General features: G+C 41.3%; 2 protein-coding genes across 14 annotated transcripts in view; one reads left to right on the top strand and one right to left on the bottom strand.

The window, feature by feature from the left end:
* LOC116230699 (uncharacterized) overlaps nucleotides 1-1,165 on the bottom strand; it is a 9,348-nt gene extending 8,183 nt beyond the window's left edge. For 2 of the 9 annotated variants that reach the window (XR_016459986.1, XR_016459987.1), the window contains exon 1: nucleotides 755-840. Coding sequence is in view for 2 of the 9 variants with exons in the window: in XM_090125053.1 (XP_089981179.1) it covers nucleotides 893-1,108 (216 nt within the window). In the remaining 7 variants the exon portion in view is untranslated. Of the gene's footprint in view, nucleotides 1-754; nucleotides 841-892 lie in introns of those variants that run through there. The other 7 variants (XM_090125053.1, XM_090125058.1, XR_016459991.1 and 4 more) reach the window with 6 other exon arrangements.
* On the top strand, nucleotides 956-27,566 carry BEND2 (BEN domain containing 2). 5 transcript variants are annotated; one of them, XM_090125034.1, is made up of 11 exons: nucleotides 956-1,027; nucleotides 12,509-12,669; nucleotides 13,986-14,057; nucleotides 14,239-14,313; nucleotides 16,456-16,560; nucleotides 18,627-19,137; nucleotides 20,185-20,385; nucleotides 21,354-21,475; nucleotides 22,073-22,286; nucleotides 23,113-23,316; nucleotides 24,848-27,566. In XM_090125034.1, exons 1-11 carry the CDS (start codon nucleotides 1,015-1,017, stop codon nucleotides 24,982-24,984), a joined length of 1,815 nt encoding a protein of 604 aa, XP_089981160.1. In that variant the 5' UTR covers nucleotides 956-1,014; the 3' UTR covers nucleotides 24,985-27,566. The 5 variants fall into 5 exon arrangements, with proteins under 5 accessions (XP_089981160.1, XP_089981173.1, XP_089981170.1 ...); XM_090125047.1 differs by lacking the exon at nucleotides 956-1,027 and adding an exon at nucleotides 1,269-1,472; XM_090125044.1 differs by lacking the exon at nucleotides 956-1,027 and adding an exon at nucleotides 1,269-1,609.

The raw sequence follows: 27,566 nt of genomic DNA, 5'->3' as shown, positions 1-27,566 counted from the left end.
GGTTTACTTGTTCCTCCCTAGTGTAGTTACGTCCATCCCTTTCCTTACTGTTAGTTTCTCCTCTAAGGATAAGTCATCCTGTATAATTCTGAAATGCCCTTCTGCCATATCAAACTACATGTTCCATAGCCCCAGGCACCTACCCCTTAGACTCCCCTGCTGTTGCTTCAGAGGGACAAGTTTCACACCTGCAGCTGGGGCTGAAGCTCTGACAGCACAGCCCTCGTGGACCTGAGCAGGGTTCTCCTTTGCCAGGTTCCTGCCTGCCTTTCAGAGAATGGCCTGGGTTGGAAGGGACCTAAAAAACCCATCCACTCCTGCCATGGGCAGGGCTGCCCCTCACCAGCTCAGGCTGCCCAGAGCCCCATCCAACCTGGCCTCGAGTGCCTCCAGGGATGGGGCACCACAGCTTCTCTGGGCAGCTGTGCCAGCACCTCACCAACCTGAGTGAAGAATTTTCCCCCAATCTCTAATCTAAATCTCCTCCCTTTTTATTTTAAAGCTGTTTCCCCATGTCCTATCACTTGTCTTTGTGCCGTTATGGTCCTTATCCCTACATCCCACGAGAGGAGATCCCCATAGCTCCACCGTACACACCAACAACACATCTACACAGATGCCATCTACATATCTAAACCATTCGCAGCTCAATTAACAAATCCAATTCCAAATAATCAAGAGTTACTGGCACACAGAGATGAAGGAGACAGACAGGGATCGGGCAAAAAGCATACAATCTCACAGCTCCTCGCACCTCTCAGCCCAGCCTCCGGCCTCCCGGCTCACAGAGCGGCAGTCCCGCCCCCGTCCCCGCCCTCCCGCCTCCCGTTTGCCGGGCGCGGCCCCGTGCCCAGCGCGCAGCCGCACTGCTCCGAAACAGTTCGGCGCTCACGTCGGAGAAGCCGCTTCCGTTTCCAACGCCGTTTTCCGGCCGCACCTGCCTGTGCCGCCGCCGCCGCTCCCCCCACCCCCCCCGGGCCGATCTGGGCCCCGCGCCCCGCCGCCCCTTCCGCCATGTCCGCCGCAGGTAAGGCTCCCGGCAGCCGCCCCCCCCCCGAAGGAGGAAAGGAGCGGGGGAGGCGCCGGAGAGCGCGGTACGCTCCGTCATCGTTCGCAACGGCCGCAACGCTCTCCGCCGAGCCACGCCTACCGCGCGCGCTCCTATTGGTTGACGCCGGCGCGGCGGGGCGCGCCCATTGGCCCTCGCTGCTGCCCGTCGGCGGCGCGTCACGGGCGTTGCGGGGTGGAGGCGGTGGGGGTTCGGGCGGGTCTCTGTGCTGGGGCGGGAGGAGGGCTGTAGCTGCGTGCGCCGGGCTGCGGCCAGCGCAGTGTCGGTGGTGCTACCGCTGAGCGGCCGGAAAGTAATGTGGTGACAGCGGCAGGAAGGAAAGGAGTAACCTTCATGCTGTCTCGCACGCACTGAAGCTCGTTCAGCTTGTCACTGCTTTCACGGACCTCAGCCTGCCCGAGAGGTTCCAGCCCTGTGTCCTGGTGTGACTGAGCGGCTCAGGGAGATGGGCAGAAACTGAGTTCTGGTTTGGTTTGGCTTCAGCTGAGGTCCTATCACTGTGTAGCATGGAGCAGAGGGGTGCGATTTGGCTGTAGGGTGGTAAGGAAGTGCAGGAATCCTGGTGTACTCGTTAGGGAAATATAATGAGGTGTGCATACAGTCCATCTCCTTATCTTCAGTTTTTTTGCTCTCCTGACTGGTTTTTGCTCTTACTCGGCCATATTAAACACAAAAACTGCTCTGAATACTTCAGTGGTAGGAAAAAGGTCCTGTTAATACTATTCCTCACTCATAAGCTATTGTATGATGGGTATCGCAGACCCACAGAATAACCCAAGTTGGAAGGGAGACACAAGGATCATGGAGTCCAACCCCTGGCTCCATATCAAACCCAAAATCAAACCCCATGTCTGAGAGCACTGTCCAGACGCTCCTTGAACTCCAGCACTCGGGGCCGTGCCCACAGCCCTGTGCATCCCGTTCCATGCCCACCGCCCTGTGGTGCAGCCCCTTTCCCTGAGCCCCAGCTGCCCTCCCCTGACACAGCTCCATGCCGTTCCCTCGGGCCCTGTCGCTGTCACACAGAGCAGAGCTCAGCGCTGCCCCTCCGCTCCCTGTGAGGAGCTGCAGCCGCCATCAGGCCTCACCTCAGCTCCTCTGCTCTGCGCTGAGCAAACTGACAGCCTCAGCTGCTCCTCATATCTTACCAAACATCAGAGGCCTCACTGAGAGGTTTGCTGTACCTTGAGTTTTGATCTCACTAGCACCTTGGCAATCTGAATATGAAAGTTAAATACACAGGAAACACGGTTTCATTACTTTTCTCGCTGTAGCAATTAGCGTTTGCTTAGTATAGAATCACACTGCCTTAATCTTGCAAGTTGCAGTCACACAGATTCTGACAACAGCATCCTCAACTAACTTTCTGATTGTCTTCTGCAGGTGAGCAACCATTCAGATTAAGGACAGTATTATTAGAAGTGTATTGACTTCACAGAATCAACATGAGATAGATGGTACCCGGTTTTTTTGAGTGCAATATTTAAGCATCTTTATGAAATCTGTTTTTCTGTGAAAAAATTGATTTAGTTCTAGTGGTTTTGCTAGTAACTAGCGGAAACTTTGTTACTGAGGCTAGGGTATGCTTTGTTAGTATTCACTGCTTTCAGCTTCCTCAGCCTTAGGTCACCCACCTTATTGTTATCTACACTTCTGTTTGAAGTGAATGAGAGCATTCAGTTAGTAACGTTTGAATCAGTAGAAGCCCTTCCTTATTTCAATAGCATATGTGGTGTATTTAATTAGTGATGTGCTTGGGGAGGTTGAAAGTGGTAGTAGGGGAATAGTCTGTCATTTCTTCTCCAGACTTCAGCTGATGTTCTGGTTGCACTTCTGTGCTCACAGCTTTCAAGATGAAAGTATGCAGAAATGTTAAAAATCTCATGTCTGCAATGAGACTGAGTTAATATGCAAGTAATTGCTGGAAGCTGGGATAAGTTGATGTTGCCACAGGAAGACATGGCTGGCACAGTTGTCCTTTGTGTTAGCTCACTTCTTTTTGTATTGGCATAAGTATCGGGCCGTAGGCATGAGGGGATCTGTATGTGGTCCTTGTTACTGCCAGCTGGCTCTTTTGTGACTTAGGATACGTATAAAATAACTCTTCTAGATTTATACTTTTTTTTCTTTGAGTAGGGTTGCAGGTTCAGTTCATCTTTTCTGTTGTGTTCTCACTACCTGAGAGGTTCTGGTCCACCCTTCCTCTTGGGTTCTTGTCAAATGTTTTCTTCTGGACATGGAGAAGAGTGCAGGGAAGGAATCATTTCCAGTTTCTATTGAGAGATCCCTGGCAGACTGGAGAAGCCATAACAGAGGCCATCTAACTGTATGCACTAGAATATTTGGAGATCTTACCAAGTACATATTAAAGTGGTGTTTATTGGTCATTTGCATACTTTGATTCTTCTTCTTCTTTTTTTTTTTTTTTTAGTAACCTAGTAGGTTCATAATGTTGCTTTTTTTTTTTTCCCCCCTCTTTTTTTTTTTTTCTTTAATATGCATAATCAAGTTGGATATTAGGAAAATATTCCTTCTCTAAAATAGTGACCAGCACTGGAACACACTGGAACTGCCCAGGAATGTCATTGAGTCACTATCCCTTGGAGGTGTTCAAGAAACGTTTAGATGTTGTACTAAGGGACATGGTTTAGTAGGAAATATTGGTAGTAGGTGAGTGATCTTGGAGGTCTTTTTCAACATTGGTGATTCTATGATTCTAATTTAACTAGTTATTCTAGGTAAGCAGTTCTCAGAAGCATTCGGGGATTTATTTATTTATTTTCAAATAAGGAGTTGTACCATATGAATGACATCAAGAAATTTGCTTATTCTTCAGTTCCTGTTGAGGAATGACTGGGCTATGTTGGCAAAATAGATTCATTGAGAAAACTGGAAAGTCTAGGAAGTGTTCTGTTCACTGCCGTTTCACTGTCAATGTGCTCGAGTCCCAGTTAACTCTCAGAGTATGTAGAATACCCAATGATGGTCAGCAATAACAACAAAAAAAAGGAGTCACTTGTAATTAAATACCTGGAGCAAAGGGAAGGGAGCAGGATTTGGAATGACTTGTTTGTGTAAGAGTAAAGAAGGAGGAAGGAGGGCACTATTAAAACTGTGTACCTCTCATTCATCCCTGGTGCTCAGTCCATCTTGTACACTGAATGGGGCAGAGATCCTGTGTTAAATATTACATATGTTTATATCGCTAAAGAGTGTCACTGTGTGTGTGCTGGCTGAATTTAAGTAGTATTTCCTAGCATAGTTCAGTACTTCACAATATGATTCTTTCCATTAATTTCTTTTTCAAGAATAAATTCTGCTCTCTTGCTCTCCTTCAAATGTCAAGTCTAGCTGTAATATAGTTACTCTGAAACAAGGACAGTTTTTCTTGACATTATATGGTTAATCAGTGGGTTTACCATTCAGTGTTTCTGCATAGTATCTCACTGGAAGCTGATGCTTTGTTTGACCTGAATGCCAAATGTGCAGTTACAGTTAGCATACTGATTTCTTTGGAGTGTAATATGTAGAAGTAAAATTTCAAAACCAAATTAGTGTGTCTTACTCTATTGAATACTTAAATGATGGGGTTTTCAAAAGTGCTTGTTAGTGTTGAAGGAGGGTACTGTAGGAGGAGTTAGGTGCTAATACTTCTAGAAATTCTGCCAGTAACAGTAAGCCATTTCCTTTCTAGTGTGCATGAAAACCTCAATACATATGTTCGTAAGTGACCTCGTACTTAAATGCTAAAGTGAAAGTGTTTTTAAGTTTGCCTTTGGTAGAACTGAGGTAATGCTAGGCATGATTGAGTTGTCATCTGATAAGCAGAATAGTGTCTAGTCTTAACCTGTCTGTCTTTCTGCACTTGCAGAAAGTAGTGTAGATTACCAACCCGTGTATGTTGAGGATTATGTTGAAGCAGTGATTATTGACAGTTCTGAAATACAAGATGGAGAAAATGGCCTGTCTACATAAAGCTGCATGCCAATGGAATGAAATTTTGAAGTAAATAGTAATGTTAACCATGTGCCTCAACTTACATATGGTAGTTGCACTTCATTTTTCTTTGGTGATCTCATAGTTAGTAGGTAATTTTAATGCTGTATTTTCAGTGTTTCTGTCTTTAATGTGTCATTATTGTGTTACCTGTCTTTAAAATATGTTTTATTTGAAAGCTACTTTATAGAAATCGTTTGGCAGTGCATTTAAAAATAAGAGGCCATTAAGTTATTACTTTAGAGATCCTTATTAATAGCTATCCCACTGAAATATTACTTTGTTTAAAGATAGACTTTCTTGTGTCTACCAAGGAATGAGTTAGCTAATGATTAGCACTTAGGAAAGGGATTTGGAAAGCAAATGACATGAAAAAACATAATGTAGAAGGTGTAGCTTCTAGGTTAACAGCCAGGAGGAGCATTGCTGATAGCAGTGTGCAGTAGTAGTAAGATGACTATTCAGAGTGGTAAAATACTAGCTCTGAGTTGCCTTTGATTTTATTATTATTATTTTTAATTAACTGTTGTTATTTTAGCATCTAAGATAAAAGGCTCTCAGAAACCTTGTCCAATTTTTCTATTGGCTCAGACAAAACTCAATCATAGCTCTTTGGATTGTGTCTTGAGCAGTACTGCTAAGTTAGCAAAGAATATAACTGTAGTTAAGTGATGTTATTTACTACTTCTTTTTTTCCCAGCCTGTTGAGTTAATAGAGGTTCTTATTACTATTTCTCTTCAGCAGTGTCCCACACATCTTAGTTTCTCAGTGTTATCAGGTGCATTTGCAAAGTTTTAATTTCCTTAGTCTTCTATTTGACAATAGAGTTTATTATAATTTTTTTTTACATCTTTGATGAGGAACACGTTTCACCTTGGTCTCAGGAAATTAAGAAGTGTTTGATTATCAGCAAAGCAATTGTGACGAGTTGGTATGATTGTCTTTAAAAGGATATTTATTTATCTATTTATTTCTTTATTTTGTAATCCTTAGGCTTAAAGCTTCTGTTGTTGATTGCTAGCACTGTCTAGGTGAAACAGTATAATCACCTGTGGCCAAAACACCAAAACATGACCTAAGCTTATCTTAGCTGTTGAACATAACACTTTGAACTAAAATCTCTCTGATTGTTTTTATTCAACCACCGTCTTAGGTTGGTGTGTTATAGAGCAGTGCCTTTTCTCCAAGTCTGGTTCTGTCTGTTTAAACTTGTTTCTCTTATTTTTTGTCTCATATCTTCTTCCTACAGATATTTAGCTGGCAAAGCAGGCTCACTTGAGATACAGATCTAGGTTGTCATTCCTCTCTGCTGCTGCAGAGTATTACTGTTATGCTTTCTACTTATTCCTTTATGTCTACAAGCTCAGTATCTCTTTTACTATCACTTTTTCTTTTTTTTTTGGTCATATTTTTACTTAAATCTAAATATGGGGACTCAATCAGGAAGCTGATTGGTTTAACATCATTGCAAATAGTTCAAAAGGTAACTGCCTCAGCTAGCTAATGTTTCTTCAGGTGAAGCTAGCATTCTCCTATGTCTACAGAAAGTATCTAGTGTCTGAGAGCATACACTGTGCTAGAGCATTTATCCTCTGGGAAGATTTACCCTGGGAAGAATACAGGGATGCCGTCCGGACTTGCAGACGTGGGATCAGGAAAGCCAAGGCGCAGGCAGAACTGAACTTGGCCAGGGACGTGAAAAACAATAAGAAAACCTTCTACAGGTACATTGGCCAGAAGAGACAGGCCAAAACGGGCGTACCTACTTTGGTAAATTTAAAAGGAGAAATGGCTTCAACAGATGAAGAGAAAGCTGAGGTGCTGAATGAGTTCTTCACCTCGGTCTTCACTGGTGGCCAGGATTCTAGTCTTTTTCACGTCCCTAAGTCTTGCACCCCCATACCTCTATGTGGGGACAAAGGAGGTAAATCCCTCCCCACTGTAAGGGTTGAGCAAGTCCGAGAGTGCCTCCTTAGACTGAATGAGTATAAGTCTATGGGGCCAGATGGCGTGCATCCCAGGGTCCTGAAGGAGCTGGCTGAGGTGGTTGCTGAGCCGCTCTCCATCATATTTGAGAAGTCGTGGCTGTCAGGTGAGGTCCCGGACGATTGGAGGAAGGGTCACGTCACTCCCATTTACAAGAAGGGGAGCAGGGAGGACCCGGGTAACTACAGGCCGGTGAGTCTCACCTCCGTGCCTGGGAAGATTATGGAACAGATCCTCCTGGACAATATGCTTGATCACATAAAGAACGAGCACGTGATCCTAGATAGCCAGCATGGCTTCACCAGGGGAAGGTCATGCTTAACTAATCTTGTGGCCTTCTATGATGGAGTACGGCATTGGTGGACGAAGGGAAGGCAACTGATGTCATTTACCTGGACCTGAGCAAGGCCTTTGACATGGTCCCCCATCACATCCTCATCTCCAAACTGGAGGGAAGTGGATTTGACGGGTGGACAACTAGATGGATAAGCAATTGGTTGAAAGGCCGCAGACAGAGGGTGGTGGTCAATGGCTCTATGTCCAGGTGGAGGCCGGTAACGAGCGGTGTCCCTCAAGGGTCTGTCTTGGGACCGGTGCTCTTTAACATCTTTATTAATGACATCGATGAGGGAATGGAGTGCACCCTCAGCAAGTTTGCTGATGACACCAAGCTGAGTGGTGCAGTCGATACGGTGGAGGGAATGGAGGCCATTCAGAGGGACCTTGACAGGCTGGAAAGCTGGGCTCGGGTGAACCTAATGAGGTTCAATAAGGCAAAGTGCAAGGTTTTGCACTTGGGCCGGAAGAACCCCAGGCACCTGTACAGGCTGGGGGGAGTTGTCCTTGAGAGCAGCTCGGCAGAGAAAGACCTAGGGGTCCTGATAGATGAGAAACTTAACATGAGCCAGCAGTGCGCTCTGGCAGCCCGGAAAGCAAATGGGATCCTGGGCTCCATCAGGAGAGGGGTGGTCAGCAGGGATAGGGAGGTGATTGTCCCTCTCTACTCTGCTCTTGTGAGGCCCCATCTGGAGTACTGTGTTCAGGTGTGGAGCCCTCAGTACAAAAAAGACATGGAGATTTTGGAAAGGGTCCAGAGGAGGGCCACGAAGATGATCAGGGGGCTGGAGCACCTCCCCTATGAGGACAGGCTGAGGGAGTTGGGTTTGTTCAGCCTGGAGAAGAGAAGGTTGCGGGGCGACCTCATTGCAGCCTTTCAATATCTGAAGGGAACTTACTCCCAGGAGGGGAGTAAACTCTTCATAAGGGCTGATAATAGCAGGACACGGGGAAATGGTTTTAAGTTAAAAGAGGGAAGATTTAGGTTGGATGTTAGGGGGAAGTTTTTTACTAGGAGGGTGGTTAGGTCCTGGAACAGGCTGCCCAGGGATGTTGTGGATGCCCCGTCCTTGGAGGTGTTCAAGACCAGGTTGGACGAGGCTCTGGGCAACCTGATCTAGTAAAGGTGTATGTTTGGTGGCCCTGCTAGGCAGGGGGGTTGGAACTACATGATCCTTGAGGTCCCCTCCAACCCAGGTCATTCTGTGATTCTGTGATTCTGTGATCCTGGCACCCTACGCTCCCACTTCCAGCATGTCTTCATACCTGCATTGGTATTTGTCCCACAGTACTGTCAGGTCCTAGGGTCTCAATTCTGGGGATGTGTAGTTCTAGGCTATGAATGCTGTCTTGGTCTGCATGGCAGAGGCAGAGAGATGGAGTGGTTTGAGTAAGGAAGCAAACACTGGAGCTGAGTAGGTAGGTCTGTTGCATTAAGGGCATGAGTCTGAAGCATGGACAGTGGGGAAGCGCTCCTGTTGAGTCATGAGGTTCAAAAAGGTCCCCCTTGCTTTCTTCTCCTTAGGAGTCCAGATACAGCTAGACCCAGTCTTAGTCTCATACTTGGTCACCAGTTTATGTCTAGAGGATTATGTGTATGGCCACTTACAGTCAACATTTGCCTCTCAGAGCCTTCTCAAGGACTCTTACTGAGACTGTTTTGCGAAGTCAAAAATAGTTTAATGAGCCAGTAGATAACAGATTTGGAATTGACAATGAGAAATGAATGAGCTAGCTGTGTTAATATTAAATATCTTAAGTAATTAATTAACAATTCATTCAGATATCATCCACAAAATAAAGATGGTGCAATTTCTTACCAAAAGAGGCGTCCCCGCTAACTGCCAATGCACCCAGGCCCATAGAGCGACTCCTCAATAGAGTGCTGACAGAGGGCTATATTTATATTCTTGATGAGGTCGTGTGCTGATAAGCTTTTTAGCAAGGCTTGTTATGTTGTTAATTAAAGCCAGAGGGTGTTGAGGTCAAAGTTTGGTACAGAGGCAAGGCTGCACTTCCAGCTTTACTGAGACAACACTGCACTCACTGCAAGAAACAACATCGCACTGTGGCCTCCACACAGGTATCACTCAGGCCCTAGGTGTGATGTTAAACTTCACATCTCCACGTCTGTCAGGTGCTTTGCCCACATAAGCAAGTTGTTCAACTGCTGCCTTTGTTCAAGCCCAGTGGTGCAAGATAACTATGTTTATTAAATTGCATTCTTGCTTAGTCTGGTTTCACCGATACTCTGCCAATTTATGTTTGCTCTGTAGGTTAACACAGCAAGCCTGGTAATTTCCTACGAGGTCTTAATGCTCACATGAAAGAACAAGTATTAAGCAGTTATTTATTTTTATAATTCACTTGCTGGTTATGATTCCATGTTATGCTATCTGCAGTAGTCTAGCTAGCACTGATCTCATATATGTAGAACCACAGTATCATTAAGATTAGAAAAGACTGCTATGATCATCTAGTCCAATTGTCAACCCATCACACCATGCCCACTAACCATGTCCCTCAGTGCCATATCTACACAATCCTTGAACGCCTCTGGGGATGGTGACTCCACCACCTCCCTGGGCAGCCTGTGCCACTGCATCACCACTCTTTCTGAGAATAATTTTTTCTGATACCCAACCCGATCCTCCCCTGGCATAACTTTAGACCATTATCTATCTTTCATCTTCTACCAGCTTTGCTGCATTTGTATTTGTCTGGGCTCTTCGTGTAATTTTTTGAAAATGAGACTGAACATATTACTAATTTTATCTGTCCTAGCCCTTTCTATTCTAGTGCATAAAAGCCAAGCAGTTCCCTTTGCTTTTTGATATTTTTAACTTGTTCTCATTCAGTTTGAAATGGCTTTCTCCCCTTTCATTTCTGTGATCATAGAATGGTTTAGGTTGGAAGGTACTTTTAAGATCATCTAGTTCCAACCCCCTTGCTATAAGCAGGGACACCTCCCACTAGACCAGGTTGCTCCAGAGCCCCATCCAGCGTGGCCTTGAACACTTCCAGGGTGGGGTATTCATAACCTCACTGGGCAACCTGTTCCAGCGTCTCACCACTCTCACAGTAAATAATTTCTTCCTAATACCTAGTTTGAATCTACCTTGTTCCAGTTTAAAGCCATTTTGCCTCATTCTGTTGCTAGATGCCCTTATGAAAAGTCCCACCCCAGCTTTCCTGTAAGTCCCCTTCAGGTACTGGAAGGCTGCTATAAGGTCTGCCTGGAGCTTTCTCTTCTCCAGGCCAAAGAACCCCAGCTTTCTCTGCCCATCCCCATAGGGGAGGTGCTCCAGCCCTCTGATCATCTCTGTGGCCTTCCGCTAGACTCAAGTGTTGAGGACCCCAAATGTAGTTCTTCTTTCAGGCCAGGAGCAAAAACAATCAATTTGGTTATTTTGCAAGAGTAGTAAAAACTGTCCTAGTAACTTTTCTCATGCAGACCCTTTTACTTGAGAGGAATGTGCTGTAGGTATCCACAGAAATTCTCCACCATACTTCTTCAGCTTTCCAAATCCTCATTCACAGCAGATAGAAATATAGAGACTTAGTTTTGCCTTTTTATGCCTGGTCTTGTTCTTTACAAGGTCCTGTATAGCTTTTTCAGCTTTTCTCATTTTTTAATTCCTATCTGTATAGTACTTAGCTTGATCTATAGCTAGAATACACAAAAATCAAGAGAAAACAGTTTACTCTTCATTTTCTCACAAAATTGTTTTTATTTATTTCTTTTTAATGAGCTGCCATAGCTCTTTCCTGGAAGTTTGAGGTACAAATCTGTAAATGATGGATTTCTTTGAAAAATTTTAGATTTTTTCTGCATGAACTGTGAGAAGCCATTAACATTTTTCAGGTCCTTTAAAATGCAGGTCTGGCAATCCTATGGGATTTGAAAGAAATACGAGGGAGAGGGAGAAGTGACAATCTATTTTGTTGGTGCTGGTTGGCTGGTAGTTTTGTTTTCAATGCCTTTGTTAGGGACTGGCCACAGTTGGCAGTAAAATAATTAATAGTTAAGATTTGAGAGGTCTGGCTAAGAAGGTTATCCTGAAAGAAGATTCCTCTTGAGGGTAAGACTGTAAGCTGTGTTTGTTTCCAACCCCCACCTCTGAACAAAGGCAATGTCAGCAGTACAAACTCCACCAAGAGCCACATCTCACTGGTGGTGTTCCCGGTTAACACTGCTTAAGGAGCCCTTCTCTCATGTACATGGGCATTCGGCTTTGATAGCATAGAAATGATTGTCTGGAGCCCCTTTCTCCCATTGCTTTGTTAACATTGCAGTGGCTTTCCTCACCTCTTTCCTTTCTTTGAAATAGGTTGTACAGTGTGTAAGTCAGGTGTGGTGGTGTCTGCGGTTGCTTGGCAGGGAACAGGCCAGCAGAGGAGAGGAATCACTGTGAACATCCCCAAAGCATAGTCTTTTTTAGTCCGTGTTGAAAACTGCCAGGCTTTTTCATGCCTTTGAAGAATGGCCATGGTATCTTTTGTAGTTCTACCCGGTATTCCCATGGCAAGCTTAAGGCAACAGCATTAGGGCTGTGTGTTCTTAAAAGAGGAGAGTCCCTGCCCTTAAGAAGGTAGGATGTGAAAACAGAGGTGATGGGTAAAAGTAAAGCACATCAGGTAAAATTTTATTAAATGGAGTTTGGTGAGAGCTGTAGGGCTTTTACTTTAGGGTGTTGGAAAAGATTATCATTTTCAGTTGCTTAAATGTTGCTGTTGTATCAGTATTGTTTTGTTGGTTTTTTTTTAACTGTGTGCCAGGCCCACATATTGAGGTAGAGACATTTTGTGAACTGCATCTAGCTAGTTTGTGTTTGGGAATCCCTGACCTACACTGGCACACAAGAAAGCATACCTGGAGCTGATCTTCTTCTTTGTACAGTGTTACAGTGGCAGAAATAGGGAGAGGAGACCCTGTAAGTGTGGGGAAGGAACAGCAGAGGATTAAACATTTCAAATAACCAAGCAGTTGAAAGTGATGGTTAGTTTTTGTGTTTGTTGCAGTAGTTGTGTTTAAGTGACTGTGCTTGTGTTCATAATCAAATGCTAATTTCAAACAGAAAAAGCCACTGATGTTCTTTGCTTTTTCTCCTCTTTTCCAGGAAGTGAAGGTTTGTTGGTCCTGGCTGAACAAGTGAAATCACAAAAGAGCCGTTCTGCAAGTACACAGAGAGGAAATGGCCACGTCCCTGAAAAAATGGATTTTGTGTCTTTGTGTAATAAAAGAAAGCGACTTGCCCCTACTCCAGTGGGACAGAATGTGGTATGTGTAGCCAGACAGCAGCCCCTTCAGTGTTACTGGAAACATCATTTGTCCTTCCATTTTGTGTTTGTTTGATGATGATATCTGTACTGTATCTCCTAGCAAGGGTAAAATCTTGTGCTAGATACTGTACTTTGTATAGAAATTTGTCTACGCAGGAAAGCGACTTCTAATTTTTCATGTAGATGCTCATATTTTGCAGTAAAAATTTCTTTGTGCAGTTTAAGTAAATGGAGTTGGAATAGGGGTTGGCTCTCATGGATAGTTCTGATCAAAGACCAATTAGGTATATTTTTATCCTGAGGCAGGTCTGAAACTTTGTGTCAATATGCAAAAGTTAATTCCTTAAATTTTAGAGGTTGGGGCATATAATGTTCAACAAGGACTTCCTTACTATAAAGCTTGGGGGGCAGGAGACACAAAAACCATCGTGTATAATGATTCACAGAATCACCAAGGTTGAAAAAGACCAAAAAGATCATCCAGTCCAACCATCCACCCATCACCAATAATTCTCACTAAATCATGTACCTCATCACAACGTCCAAGCGTTCCTTGAACACCTCCAGGGTCAGTGACTTCAGCACCTCCCTGGACAGCCCATTCTAGGTTTTGTTGGTGGCTTTTTTGGCTTAGATTTTGGTGCGGTTTTGTTTATCTGTTTGGAAGGAGGGGGCGGGGAGGGGATAGACACAAAAACCATTGTGGGTTTTTGTCCATGGATGGGAACTGCTTCTATCCAGTAAAAGAGAAACATCAGCATTGTCCAGGTGGTGGCACTATTGATCCCCATCTAAAAGGAGTTTTCATGCAATGCCTTTCAAACATGAAACCACTTCTTTCAGTTTGTGAAGTGACATTTCTACAGTATCTGTGTGCAGAGTTAAAAACAGGGAAATAAATGTCTGGATTTTTTCCCCATAGGTTTATTTAAATCAGTATAAAAATCTGTGTGGAGTCTCATAATTACATAAGCCTGGATAGGTAGTATGTCACCAACCGTATAACTGTGTAACAGTAGCTGTACCTGTATAGCTAGATGAGAAAACGTTGTCCTTAGCCTAACCAATTAAAATATATATACATATTATTATTAATATGCAACAGGTTTATTTTAAAGAAGATATAATTTTCTTAAACTAAAGAATGAGTGTATTCTTATGACTTTACTAGAGCCATGTGAATAAGATGTCTTTGTTAAATGTCTGCCTTGGGCCCTTTTGTAGCCAGGGAGAGAGTATAGCTACAAAGGTCAGTGCCCAGGTTAGATCTCTCTGTTGTTTTTTACATTTCAAGTTATTTCTGCCATTTTCCAGATAAGAACCAGCGAAGGAGAATATGAAGACAGTGAGAGTGTAATTTATGAGTATGAACCAGATTATGAATGCGTAAGTTAACTTTCTTTTGTTTAACTGACTTTGAAAAGTCGTCTTGGGGATGCATGTTTTAGGATAGACTAAAATAATATGGGATGTTTGAAGTTGGGATTTGTTGACTTGATGTTATAACCTAAGACTGTGTATATATTGCTAACTGAAACTTCTTTTTCATGCTATTTTAATGAAAAAGGGGAGCGTTGTATCTGAAGCTTCCTACATTGGAGATCAGCAGAAAACTCTCACAGAAGTTCTAAGTTATTGCCAGGTATCTCTCTCTTTTTTGTTGTTGTGTTTTCCTCTGTCCTCTCTTTAATGACATTTAAACAATGTTAGTTAAATTTAAGGAAGTCTTGAAACCTATTTGGTAACCTGAGGCTTCAGACTTTCCAGTTGTCCACTGAAATTGTTAAGCTTTCACTTCACTCTGATATTTGCAATGAGACAGTAATCTGTTTCTTTGTACATACAACTGGCATGGATATTTTTCAAATCTTAAGCTTTAATACAAAATAATTTATTGTGAGGGGCTTTACAGTACTGAGAAAGATCTGACTTCTGCCCATGCCCAGCTTCTGTAGGTACCAGGCTTGCCACAAATGCCCCTTGGGATCTTGGTAGTTTTGTTTTGGCAAGTTTTTTTGATGTTGACTACTGAAGCAGTAGCTGATAAATTTGAATATCACTGTACTGAAAATTAAGGCCATCCCTTATTCAGGTGAGCGCTTACCTGACCCAAGTCAAAGTACTCCATAGAGTGAAAGGGATTCACATGACAGGTCATGCTTTAGAGAGGATAACTGTGAGTGACTTGTAACTAAGTATAAATGTCCAGTAAATGTCCTTAGGTATATAGATGATTTACGCTCTGAACCTTTGTGGTCTCCTATTTGACTTTGAACCACAAATCACTCTACCTCTAAATTTGACTGTTCAGCTGATTTCCAGTCTGCCTCACTGCCCATACACTAGCTTGTTTATGATGAACTTAGGAGGAACAGAAGCCTTACTGAATACCAGGCAGCCAGTAATCTCCCCTCACCCATCAGGCTGCTCATTTCATTGCAGAAGTTGGCCAAGCATGGTGAAACAGTGGTGATTGATTAGTCCTGGTTATCTTCTTGTCCTTCGTGTGCCTGGAAATGTTTTCCAGGATTAGCTACTCCATTACCTTCCCAGGGACTGATGTGTGGAGTGATGTTTACTTTCCTCCAGTCATTGGGCACTTCTTCTTGTTGCCATGATTGTCAACATTATCAAGAGTGATCTTGCAGTGACATCCATGAGCTTTCTTTGCATTTAAAGGTGCATCCCATCAGGGTCTATGAACTTACAAATGTCCAGTTTGCTTAAGTGTTTCCTGAACTGATCCTCTTCCACCAAGAAGATGTCTTCTTTCCCTTGTCTTTTCCTGGTCTCTGGAACTGGGAGTTACTAAAGACTGAGGCAAAGAAGGTGTTCAGTGCTTCTTTTCCCTTCCCCATGTAATAAGTTCCTCTGCTTCATTTAGCAGTGATCTCACACTTTCCCTAGTCTTCCTTCTGCCGTGTGCGCTTCTACAAGCTCTTCTTGTTGTCTTTGATATTCTTGTCCACATTCAATTCCATTTAGTAATTTAACTTTACAGACAGTATTATTCTAAGTGTATTTCCCATTACTGGTGTAAAAATCAGTATTTCAGTGACTGCCTGTGAGCCTTTGAACTGTGTTCTTGCAAACATTGTGAATTTAAATAGCATATCATAACACCTAGCTTACTTTTGAGATTGTCTGTAGTTTTGGTCTTCTCACTACAAGAAAGACATTGAGGCCCTGGAGCATGTCCAAAGAAGGGCAGTGAAGATGATGAAGGGTCTGGAACATAAGTCTTATTATGGGAAGTGCCTAAGGCAACTTTTCAGTCTGGAGATGAGGAGGCTCAAGGCAGACCTTGTCAATCTCTACAGCTCCTGAAAGGAGGTTGTGGTGAGGTGGGAGTTGTTGGCCTCTTCTCCCAGATAACAGTGCTAGTACAAGAGGGAATGGCCTCAGGTTGCACCAGCAGGGGTTCAGGTTGGACATGAGGAACAATTTCTTCTCTGAAAGAGTGGTGAGGTATTGATTCTATGGAATGTTAGATAAAACAAAACATATGACAGAAGCAGGAAGAACAACCTGTAAGTGCCCACTTCAGCTACATTAACATGGTTGGCTTCTCTGAGAATTCTTTTTACTGTGATGTTTACCATTGCTATTTACATTTCGTGCGTAAATTGCTCTTTAATTTACTTACAGAGAGTATTTATTATTTGCTAATCTTGCCCCATTACAAGGAGAGAATTTTGCCCTTAATGGAACTTTCTTGATTTCTTCAGATGTGAGTTGGGTTCTCGAGAAACAATCCTGTTTTCTCCTCTCCTTTTGTTATCAGGCCATGTACGATTCCATTCAGAAACTGGATAAAAAACTTGACCTGCTTCATCGGAAGGTCTCAGAAATGCAGCATACTTGTGCTAGGCCACTGTTACTCAAACCTGTGAGTACTATAGAACCGAGAAACTCAGATTTGCCTTTAATTCTCTCATTTCTTCTGATGCTTATTTTTAAAAAAAAATCCTCTTCTGTCACTAAGAAGAAAATTAGTAGCAAACTAGTAGGTGTGGATTCCATTTCAATTAATTTGACTTAGATACCTTTTTCTATGTCATTAATAATCTTCTGTGTTGTTACTGACCACTGGTCACAAAATTGCCAGTGTTCTTCAAATTCAGGATAATGCCACAGGTGCTTTAAGATTCTGTTTGTATTGTAAAGAACAGGGAGGAATTTTCTAGATTATCTTATACTTGTGTATACTGGTGTTACTGCGTTACCAAATAGTGCACTGTCTTGTTGGTTTCTGGAATTAGAGGAGAGTTTATGCCTCACAGAATCCAGACAGGCTGGTTCTATTAGCTAACTGATTTTTGGTCTCAACAATGTGTTGTCATCTCCGTTACAGAATACAGAAGTATATTTTTGTAATAAAATGCCTTTCTTCAAATTTTTTAAGAAGACACACTACTGGCTGCATTATCCACTTTGTTCTTACACGGTTAATCCTCTGATAACTTAAGAGACAGAATATTAGTACTTGAGACTATGTACACATACTCATTAAAGGGAAAAGCAGGTAATTTTTGAAGAAGGTCATGAATTCTCTAGTGACCTTTCTTTGTCAACAATATTAGAAGCTTTCAACGTGACAGAGCTATTCTGGTGTCAAAAAATCAAGAGATCAGTAAGGTTATTTGCATCAAGGGTGAATAAAAGTGAAGCCGGTCTTGTGCGTGTTTGTAATTAATAAAGTATTACATTTTATTTGGGAAAGTGTTGTTGTTGTCCATGCTTGTACTGTACAGTCATCCAAACATCGAGATTCGTGGAACAAACTGTTTGTGTCAGCCACAACAAGGTGTCATGCTTTTGCTCTTAAAAACCATCACGAAAGCTTTCATTTTTTATAGCTGTATACTGTTACATCTGCCATGTGTTAAGGATATAACTCAGGAGTTTAGTGGCAAAGGTACTATGATTTATCAGTTGGAGAAATGGACGAACTTTCAGCAAAGTCTTTATTCAGGTGATAGATTTTTAAAGGTTTCAAGGGTAGAATATGTTCTGACTTCTGATCTAACAATAAAAAAAACCAAACACATCTTTGTTAACTCCTACTCGCTGACTGAGTTTTGAAATAGAATGGATGTCTTAGGATGCATGTTTTTTATAATGAAAGGACTCCAGGTAACAGAAAGCTCAACCCATCTCTGTCCATTTTATTTACTATGGAGTCTACACTGCAAACAGGGTCTGGATATTGAATGCCTTCAGCCAACAAACAAATGATGAAGAGACAGCTTGGACAGAAAATGACTGACAGGATAAATGTTTAGTGTCTGACTTAAAAATGAGAATAGAAGAGAGAAGAATAGCGTTGGTTTCGTGACAAAGATGAATTGCTCTAGTGGAGAGTGGTCACTACTGTGACCAATTCTGGGCTCCCCCAGCACAACGTGTATGTGGACATGCTAGGAAAAGTCCAACACTGGACCACAAAAATGATGAAGGGAGCAAACATCTCTCCTATGAGGAGAGGCTGAGAGAGCTGGGAATCTTCACCCTGGACAAGAGAAGACACAAAGGGGATCTCATCTATGTGTATAAATTCCTGATGGCAGGATGCAAAGGTGATGGAGTCAGGCTCTTTTCAGTGGTGCACAGTGACAGGCCAAGATACAATGAGCACGAATCAAAACACCAGAGGGATTCTTTACATTGTGTGGATGCTGATCCAGGCTGCCCAGAAAGGCTGTAGGGTCTCCTCTTTGGAGATCATCAAAAGATGTCTGGACATGGTCCTGGACAACCTGCTCTGGCTGTGCCTACTTGAGCACATGTTGGACCAGGTGGACACTGATGTCCCTTCCAGCCTCATCCGTTTTGTGATTCTGTGGCAAACTATATTGCCAATAGCATAATTATTAAATTGTGTTCTTCTTGGTTTGTGAAAGACCAGATGTATCTAATTTAACCTTTTTATTGTTTTCTGAATCAAATTTACAGAAACCAGTTGGATTTACATACAGAAGTTCCAGTCATTTGCCCCAAGGAAAAATAAGAGTACAAAAATCTCTGGAAAGGGCTTCAAGTCTTCATCTCTCTTCACCAGGCCGAGGAAGGCATAACCCAGTCATAAGGGCTGCTTTACAAAATAGCCATGGTCAGGTCAATACCACAACAAATAGCGTTCAACAGACTGTTGAACTTGAATCTCAGCAGCCTGTTCTTAGGCAGAGCCCTCCACTCCCCACCATAGTTTCTACACAATCCTTGCATTCACAGTTTACAGCAGCTGACAGCATCCCTGACCTTCTTCCACAACCAAATCTTTCTGGTACTGTTGAAAGTACTGTCAACATTGCATCATCTTCAGCAGCATCATCAGTGATGCCAGCACCATCTGAAACAGGTTTGGGAAATGAAGCAGTGGTGGTGAACTACAGAAATGCATCTGGGAGTGTAAACATTAGCAAAGAAGTGCCATCTTCATCAGTCTCCATCCATCCAAGCTTTGGTAAGTTTCTTTGTAATAAATATGCAGGCGCGTGGGCTAAAAAATTGCTGCTAGTGTAAAAAATTCTGCCTCAAGAAATCTGCTTATCATTATTTAAGAAAAGTAAAGGAGTAAAACCAGCTGCTCTGCAAGCGCTTTTATGATAGAATAGGGTTTAGAATTCTTGAATGTCTTAGGAATGTTTAATATGCTGGGGATCAATTAAAAACCTCTGTGCAGTATATATGCTGTTACATAAGACAAGCCTTTGTGTTATTTATAAGACTAAGTCCTTTTATTCCCTCTTAGTTTACATCAAGAATACTATCTTTAACCTGCGTATACTATGAGTAATACATCCATACTATGCATGTTTCAAAAAACACAAAAGAGACTGTCTGTAGAGTTGAGGCATATGCCTGCAAAGAAAGCAACATACCTGATTTGTGTGAAGGAGAAACCTGTTCTCTTCTTAGAGAACTTTTTTTATTTGTGGAAAATCTGTTCTTTCCTCCAGTGTTTGGTTTCTTTCAAAATAATATATTCCACAGAAAATGATGAATTCTTTACGTTATCCCATTATTATAAGCAATATATTTGAAAGATATTTTTAAGTGCGTATATATGTGTATATTCTATACACGTACAGAAGGCTCAGGGGAGAGCTTATAGGAGGCTCAAGGGAGACCTTACTGCTCTCTACGAGTGCCTGAAAGGGGATTGTGGTCAGATGTCTCCCAAGTAACAGTGATGGGACAAGAGGAAATGGCCTCAAGTTGTACCACAGGAGATTCAGGTGAGGTATTAGGAAGAATTTCTTCTCAGAAACAGCGGTGAGGCATAGGAACCTGCTTCCCAGGAAGGTGGTGGAGTCACCATCCCTGGATGTGTTTAAGGAAAGGGTACAAAGGTACAAGTATACTCAGGGATGTGGTTCAGTGGGCAGTGTTGGTGGGAGGTGGATGGCTGAACTAGCTGATCATAGAGGTTTTTTCCAACCTTAGTGATTCTATGATACATATATATTTACTTTTTAAAAATAATTTGTTTGCTTTTGTTTTACAAAAGATTATGTTGGTGACCCGGTGAGAAATGTGAAAGTTCTTGGAAACTATTTGATGAAAGCTCGGCAAAAGACTAAACCAAAGTATGCAGCGCGCTACTTGGTTCGTGTCTTGTTCCCCAAGGAAGCTTTATTGTGTAGCGTTATAGGAGTGAGTACACAAGGGTGGTGTTCACTGGATCCTAATAAAATGACTGCAATAAGAGGTACAATACCTTTCAAAATGCACTGATTTATGTTCTACATGGTAGTTAGAGTTTTTCACTTTTTCCTACTTCTACCATAAATTACTTAATAGTAAAAGAATGCATTCTTTTCTCTAGGATAATCGTAATCGTTGTCCAGCAACGTCTCAACTCCTGAACACTGTTGTGAATGTGCTAAATTCTTCTCTGTCTTCTGGTTTTTGAAAATCCTGCCTTGTGATTCTCAATGTTGATTTTTTTTTTTTCCCAATACAGATAAAACAGTTCTACTTTTTTTCCAGTTTCATTTACTTCATGTTCATCAATTATGCCAAGTGTTCTTAAATTTTTTACTACTTACTTTGCTTGTGTGACATTGATTTTGTGGGTGAGTTTGGTTGGTTGGTTGATTTGTTTATACTTGTGGTATACTTGCCACAAAAGTTACCTTATTATTCTTATACATTCTTTCCTCCTCTTAATTTCACTTTTCTTGTTTGTTTGAGAAGTCGTGAAGGTGGGAGGACTTTTAATTTTTTTATTTTTTTAAATGCTGGTGGCAGGCTATTTTCCCAATGTCCTGTAGCACATACGTTTCCTCATTTCCTACTTAAAGCTGGCAGGTTGCATAGACCATGTTATGTAGTTGCAGCATCAGTATTACTCAGTCTTCTTTTTTTAAAAAAAAAAGATTGTACAACAAATTATATCTTTTTCCTACTTCTACCACAAATTACTTAATAGTGAAAGCATTATTGAAACACATCAAAGAGATATCAGTGTACCTCTTCTGTTTTGAAGCTAAGTAGCACTACGAAATTGAGCTTCCCATCTCTTTTTAATAAAAGCTAGAAATACAAAGCTCCTAAATGGAGAAGGGTAAACATCAAGCAATCCTAAGCCTTCTTTCTAAACAAGAAGACTTTTAAATACTGTTTTCATGGTTTTTTATAATGAATCTTAATAAATTTTGTGTGCTTTATATGCAGAATTTCTTGCAGCTAACTTTCCAAACTATGATTTGAGTGAATATGGAAAAGACTGGAAAACCTGTATCACACATGTCAATGCTATGATCCGCTGTTTGCATTCTGAAACAAAAATAAACCAAGTAAGTTGTCTGAAGGCGATAATCTATTAAGTACTAAGTTTGTGTTTCCTTGTAAAATTAATTATTTGACTCATCATATGAGTGCTCTAAATGGAAACTCCTTGGGTTCCATCTTTTGCATTGCTCAGCATGTCTCTGCTGATTGCAGCAGTAGCTCCGTATGGGGAATACTGGAAGCATATTCCTCACATTGCTTCCTGCTCCGTGTCCAGACTTCAGTCAGATGCGTAGACATAGAATACTAAAAGGAAAGTACTACAAATGTTGCCAGGAGTAGCATCAGTTTTAATTGTGAGCTGGTGCATGTAACTGATAATACTGTTTTGACTGGCTTTCCATGAGGTATATCCAGTCATGCATTTCAACTTTATATTGACCAGAACATCACTCCCAAAACACCTGTAACTCCATTCACTTCTTCTTTGTGCAGATCTATGACTATTTTTTTTCTGTTTCACTTGTGCCTTTGATGGTTGAGATTCAGGACTAACTGTATTGTATATATGTGGAATCTGATCTATTCTAAATGTGAAACACTGATTAGAAGACTGTAGGCTTTTTCCTGTACATGTGTTAACCTCATTTAATATCTTTCAGGAGATAGCTAATGCAAAAGAGAAATTGGCTGACAGTCCAGATACATCTCTTTCTGTAGATTTAAATTGCAATGAAAACAGTAAAGGGAGTTCTCAAAACTCTCAGAAGATGACCATTTCTACAAGTGACAGTGTGCAAAATTCAGGATGGGATAAGTTCCCAGAATCTTTCCATACACCTTCAGTCAAGAAACTGCAGTCTCTGGAACCCATGGGTAAATGGAGGAATTTGCATCCTGTGAATTTGTGTGTTATCTTTTTAATAGTCAGTAAAAAGCAGAAAATGTTACTGTAGGTGAAATAGTTGAGCAGATATCTTTACTGTACAACATAACTCTCCCTTTTAAGGCGTGCTCTTGGTTTGTATATAGTATGGCATCTTAGGAATGAACGGGAATATGATCTGGCTAACAGAACATGTTTGCATCTACACATGTCCCATAATACACATCAACAAAAACTTTGACCGCACAAACTGCTGAATTATATCTGTATAATTCCTAATATATATACCTGCTTTATATATATACTTATATTTTATATGTATATATATATATATATAAAAGTACATATATATAAGATTTTTATGTATAATATTAATGCTTGCAGCGAAGTCAGTTCAAGTTGCTGCAAACATATTCACTGTTTCCAGTTTCCAGTTCGAGGATCTGAGCACCGCTGTAATAGTGGAAATCTATTTCTGTAATTGAAATAGCATCTTCTTTTCACATGAGAGGAAAACAGTGTAGAAAGCAGTCATTAATAATGCAGGCTACATCGCTAGCATTGCTGAAATCGTATCAGAAGTGCTGTTACACTATTGTAAAACTGGCACATTTTTTGCCTACTTGGACATCTGTCTGCAATCTGTTATATTTTAGAATTAGCTGTGATGTTACGGTTTTGCTCTGGTCTTTCCAAGCCAGTGCGGTAGTTTCAGGGGAGACTTTTTTGTTGTTTTAGTTTTAGTATGACACAGCCGCTTTACAGGACAGTAGATACTGGATAGATAAAATACTTCTCTCTCTGTTTCCTTCTCAGAACTCCTTGGAAGCCCGTGGCGCAACGTTCAGTTGCCTGTCTCTGTCATTTATGTGGCGAAGGGGAAGTCTCGGCCAGAGCTGTCAGCTCGCTACCTAATTCGTCATCTGTTCACCGAAGATGTTCTGGTGAAAAGCAATGTCTATGGTAATATTGAACGTGGTATGAGTCCGTTGGACTGCAACAGAATTAATGCTCTCAGAGGTAAGATCGAAAATCTCTGTTCAGATAACAAAGGGGGATATATTAGTACGAGCAGTGGAAGTAGTTGAGAGAAAGTTGATGAATCCATATTCAGGCCCCTCAAGGAAGTCTCCCGAAGACAAACCTGCTGCTTACGGGGGAATTCTATCTCAACATCTGCTTGAAAGGGCAGTGTACTGGAAGATGGAAGCAGTTCTAGGGGATTCTGATAGACATCAGGGGCAGCTTCTTGGTACAGGTGCTGGATAGACCAACCAGAAGTAAAGCACATCAGGTTCTGGTGCTCTTTACGAGCAAGGTTGGGGTGTGAAAATCTGTGGTGGTATTTCTTATAGAGACTATGAAATAGTGAACCTCAAGATCCTGGGGAGATTGGAAACGGTTTGAGAGTACACACCTTGTTGCTTCGGAGAGCAGACTTTGGCTTATTCTGGTGGCTTGTAGCTGGGAGCCTAACAAATTACATATGTTTCTCTGAAAGCAGTGCCTCCTGTTTATTCCCACAGAAATTACTACAGATACAAATAGCATAATAAGACTGGTTGATAGAGGTATCACTTTTGGAATGGCCATTGTACTTCACTTTAGGAATATAGACAGTTCTGCCATTTCTTCAGCTTACGTGAATCCATGATGTCTTTAGGAAATTAGCATTATTTATTCTGTTTGCAAATCCTATTCCAGAATCACAGTGGGTACGTTGTGGCTGGAGTTGTAGCAGGCGCCTTTTGCCTTCTGCAAGACATTCTTCTCTAGCCCAGCATTAAGAGTTCTGGAATAGACTCACAGCATGGTTCATGAAGAAGAAAACTTCTTCTCAGAAATTTAAAAAAGAAAGTAACTAAATAAAAAAAAAAATCTGATCTTAAAACAAATCATTTTACATGTTGAAAGGCAGAAAGGTGCTGCAGTCTCACCTTATTTACTCCTTTGCTACCTAAGTCAAGTATTTGTTTACTCTACTGTAACAAGATAGGTAAGGAAGGAATTCTTGCTGCTTTTCTGTCACTGTTGTTTCTCTACAGTTGTGTTGTGTTAAACTGCTGTGTTTTAGTTTAGTGACTTTAAGTTGGAAAAGACCCTCATGATCTACCCTTCATCCCCTTGTTTCTAAAGATGGAACAAAGTCATCTCTGGTACTATCCATCAGAAACAAGAGGATTCCTGTAAATTCTTTATTTAATTATCAAAGATCGTTTGAAAGAAGGCATAGTCTTGCCACATACATTCTGGAATGGAGGCTGAGACTCTGCTTTAGCAAAAGAACATCAACATTTCTAAGGGATCAAGCCCATGTAAATGGCTCCTTGTTTTCTTTGCATATTTTGTTTTAATGCTTAGACCTTTTTGTTACTGTCAAGTATATCAAACAGAGGGGGAAAATGTTTGCTCCCTAATTCTGCTGTTCAATCCTCGTACCAGACCTAAGCTGTTCTGTTTTGGATGTGCTTGTTTTGATTGAATTACGTCCAAAAAGAGAATGCAAGTTGCATAAATAATTGATAATTTGCTCTGATATGTTTATTTTTAGACTTTCTTCAAGAGAATTACCCATCCTTTGATCTAAAGGAAACTGGATATGATTGGAAGGCATGTGTGGCTGCCATAAACAGTACAATCCGCAGTCTCAGACATGACCACAAAAAGGCTACAGCTGGAATCCTTTAAGGTGTCCTCCAACCTGAGGCATTCCAAGGATATACCTATGATCAAGGCAGCAGGAGCTGGTAGAAATGCTGAGAGGAAAAGAAGGACCTCCATAAAGGACAATTAATAGTCAACTAAACTATTTCACTGTGTGTGAGGAGGTAAATTAGTTTCATTCTGGCTTAGCGCTACAAGAGCAAGAAAAAAAAATCCAGAACAAATACCCCAAGGTTTATGTTTTATCATGATGAAAACTGATGACTGTACTTCTTTGGGGGCATAGTCAGCTGCACAGTGGCATATGTGTAATCAGATCTGATGTCCACAAGGTACAAATTCACTGCATTTTTCATCTGGACATCTAGTGAATTTGGATCCTGGTTCAGATTTAAGAAAGAATAATTTCCATTATCTTCTAGTGCTTGGACCTCTAGTTAACGCTGTAAGGACATGAGCTGCATACTGTTCCTATGCAGTCAGAGATGACCAGCATCAGTGGTACAATTTATCAGGCTCACAGTCATAGTTTTTAATGTTCAGATCTGTGACTGTTGGTTTATAAGGTTAGACATATTTGCTTTGCTGTCCGGTTACGCTGCTGTTCTGAAGGCTTTTTTGTCCTGTCGTTGTTAACTTAAATTGCAAAAGATGTGCAGTGATTATTCCTGCCCTTGCTTACTCTTCCACAGAGCACTGAGATTTATTAGTGGACTGAGTTACAAAAAAATAAAATCTCATTTTGAAAATTATTAGGATATGGGAACCTGAAAAATACATATATAGAAATAAATGGCTTCATATATATTGAATTTCATATGTGATAGGTTAACGTAAGCTGGTAAGCTGGCTGCCAGGTAATCTCCAAGCTGCTCTTTCGCTCTCCATACTTAACAGGACTGGGAGGGAAAATAAAATGAATGGTCAAGATACAGACATGGAGATCACTGAATAATAGCCATCATAGACAAAGGAGACTTGATTTGGTAAAGATTTATTATTTATTGCTGATTAAAAAGAGTAAAATAGTGAGAAATCAAGACAAAACCAAAACCATATTTCTCCTCCCCTCTTATCCCTTCTTCCTAGGTTTAACTTAAGTACTGAAGTCTTGATTCTCCCACCTCTCCTTGAGTGGCACAGAAAAATGGGGGCTGTGATCAGTCCCTAACTCTTTGTCTCTTCCTCTCCTTAATGGTCACTCTCTGCTCCTGCTCCAACTTAGGATCCCTCACACAGGTATGCTGTCCTTCATGGACTGCTCCAGAGTGGGTCCTCCATATGTTGTAGGCTCCATCAGGTCAAATCCAGCTGCTCCACCATGGGCCTCTCCAAGGATTACAGGGAATTTATGCTCCACATCTGGAGCACCTCCCATCCTCCTGCACTGACCTTGGTGCCTGCAGAGCTGCTTCTCACATTTTCGAACTCCTTTCTCATGGCAGCAACACAAGATTCTTTGCTCTTTCTTAAATATGTTATCACAGGCTTAGCACTGGCCAGTGATGGGTCCTTTTTGGAGATGATTGGAACAGGCTGTGTCAGACATGGGGCATCTCCTTCTGTCTTCTCACAAAAGCCACACCTGCAGCCACTCTGCTACCAAAACTTTGTCTCAGAAATCATATACAATGCCTGTTGCTTTCCTTTCTAGTACTGGCTAACTGGTACATGTGTTTGCCTTTCTAGTTGTATTATCTCTGAGCTTAGCCTCAAGCATCCAACTTTTTCACAGAAAAGATCTCCTCAGGAAGCTGAAACAAGGAACCAGATTCACTTCTAACAGTTGAAGCAACTTTGGCTTAAGGCTGCGTATGTGACAGAACAAGATTTAACTAAATCTGTCCCCTTTGAGGCATAGTGGTTTGGTTTGCTGTTGTGCTTTTTTGTTTCTTTCTGTTTTTAGCTATAGGATAAAATTATCAAGGATACTGCTACATGCTTTGAGTTCTATTCATAACAAAAAGGCAGTTTATTATACACAGCATATAATCAGTTTTCTTACAGTAAGTTAGAATATGCAATGGCTTTATCAAATAGAAAATTACTAAGTTTCCCTAACAAGCTCCTTGCTGACATCTTCTGTAGGATTTAAGAAATAGGCTAAATTGATATATATGTATTTTTTCAAATAGACATAATGTACTGGTGTTGCTTGGTAACACAAGAGCATTTGTTCTTCTGAGTTACTTCTGACATTCACCCATTACTGTTCTATACAATGTTATTTGCAAATGCAAAGAACTTTATATTGTGTGTAGATCTTACTAGTTCCAAACCCAAGGAAAAAAAAAAAAGCCAAAAATGCTTATATTTTTTCAATAGATATATGAAGTCTTTTCACTGTCACTCATAGATTGGAATGGTAGAATGATGTATTTATTGAATGACCTGACTGGCACTGAAATCTGTTGGTGTGGTGCATACTTCTAGCTTCCATATTGAGAAGAATAAATGAATAAAAGTAGAAATGGTTTTCTTGGTTCTGTTAGAAATGTAACACTTTTTGCTAACTTTTATAAAATAAAATATTTTGCACTTAGGAAAAGTATTTTATGAATAAAACTAGCATATAGTTCCTTGCCTAAGTATTTGTGTGCTGAGTA

This window comes from Phasianus colchicus, chromosome 1 (genome assembly GCF_987193195.1).
Source record: "Phasianus colchicus chromosome 1, bPhaCol1.hap1.1, whole genome shotgun sequence".
Lineage (NCBI taxonomy): Eukaryota > Metazoa > Chordata > Aves > Galliformes > Phasianidae > Phasianus > Phasianus colchicus.
The sequence above is the reverse complement of the archived record's forward strand: the minus strand, read 5'-3'. Positions and strand labels throughout refer to the sequence as shown.

Excerpts from the sequence above, each read along its gene's own strand:
- BEND2 (XM_090125034.1), top strand. Across the intron at positions 14,058-14,238 it reads ATGAACCAGATTATGAATGC|GGGAGCGTTGTATCTGAAGC; the intron begins GTAAGTTAACTT and ends TTAATGAAAAAG. Across the intron at positions 14,314-16,455 it reads AAGTTCTAAGTTATTGCCAG|GCCATGTACGATTCCATTCA; the intron begins GTATCTCTCTCT and ends TTTTGTTATCAG.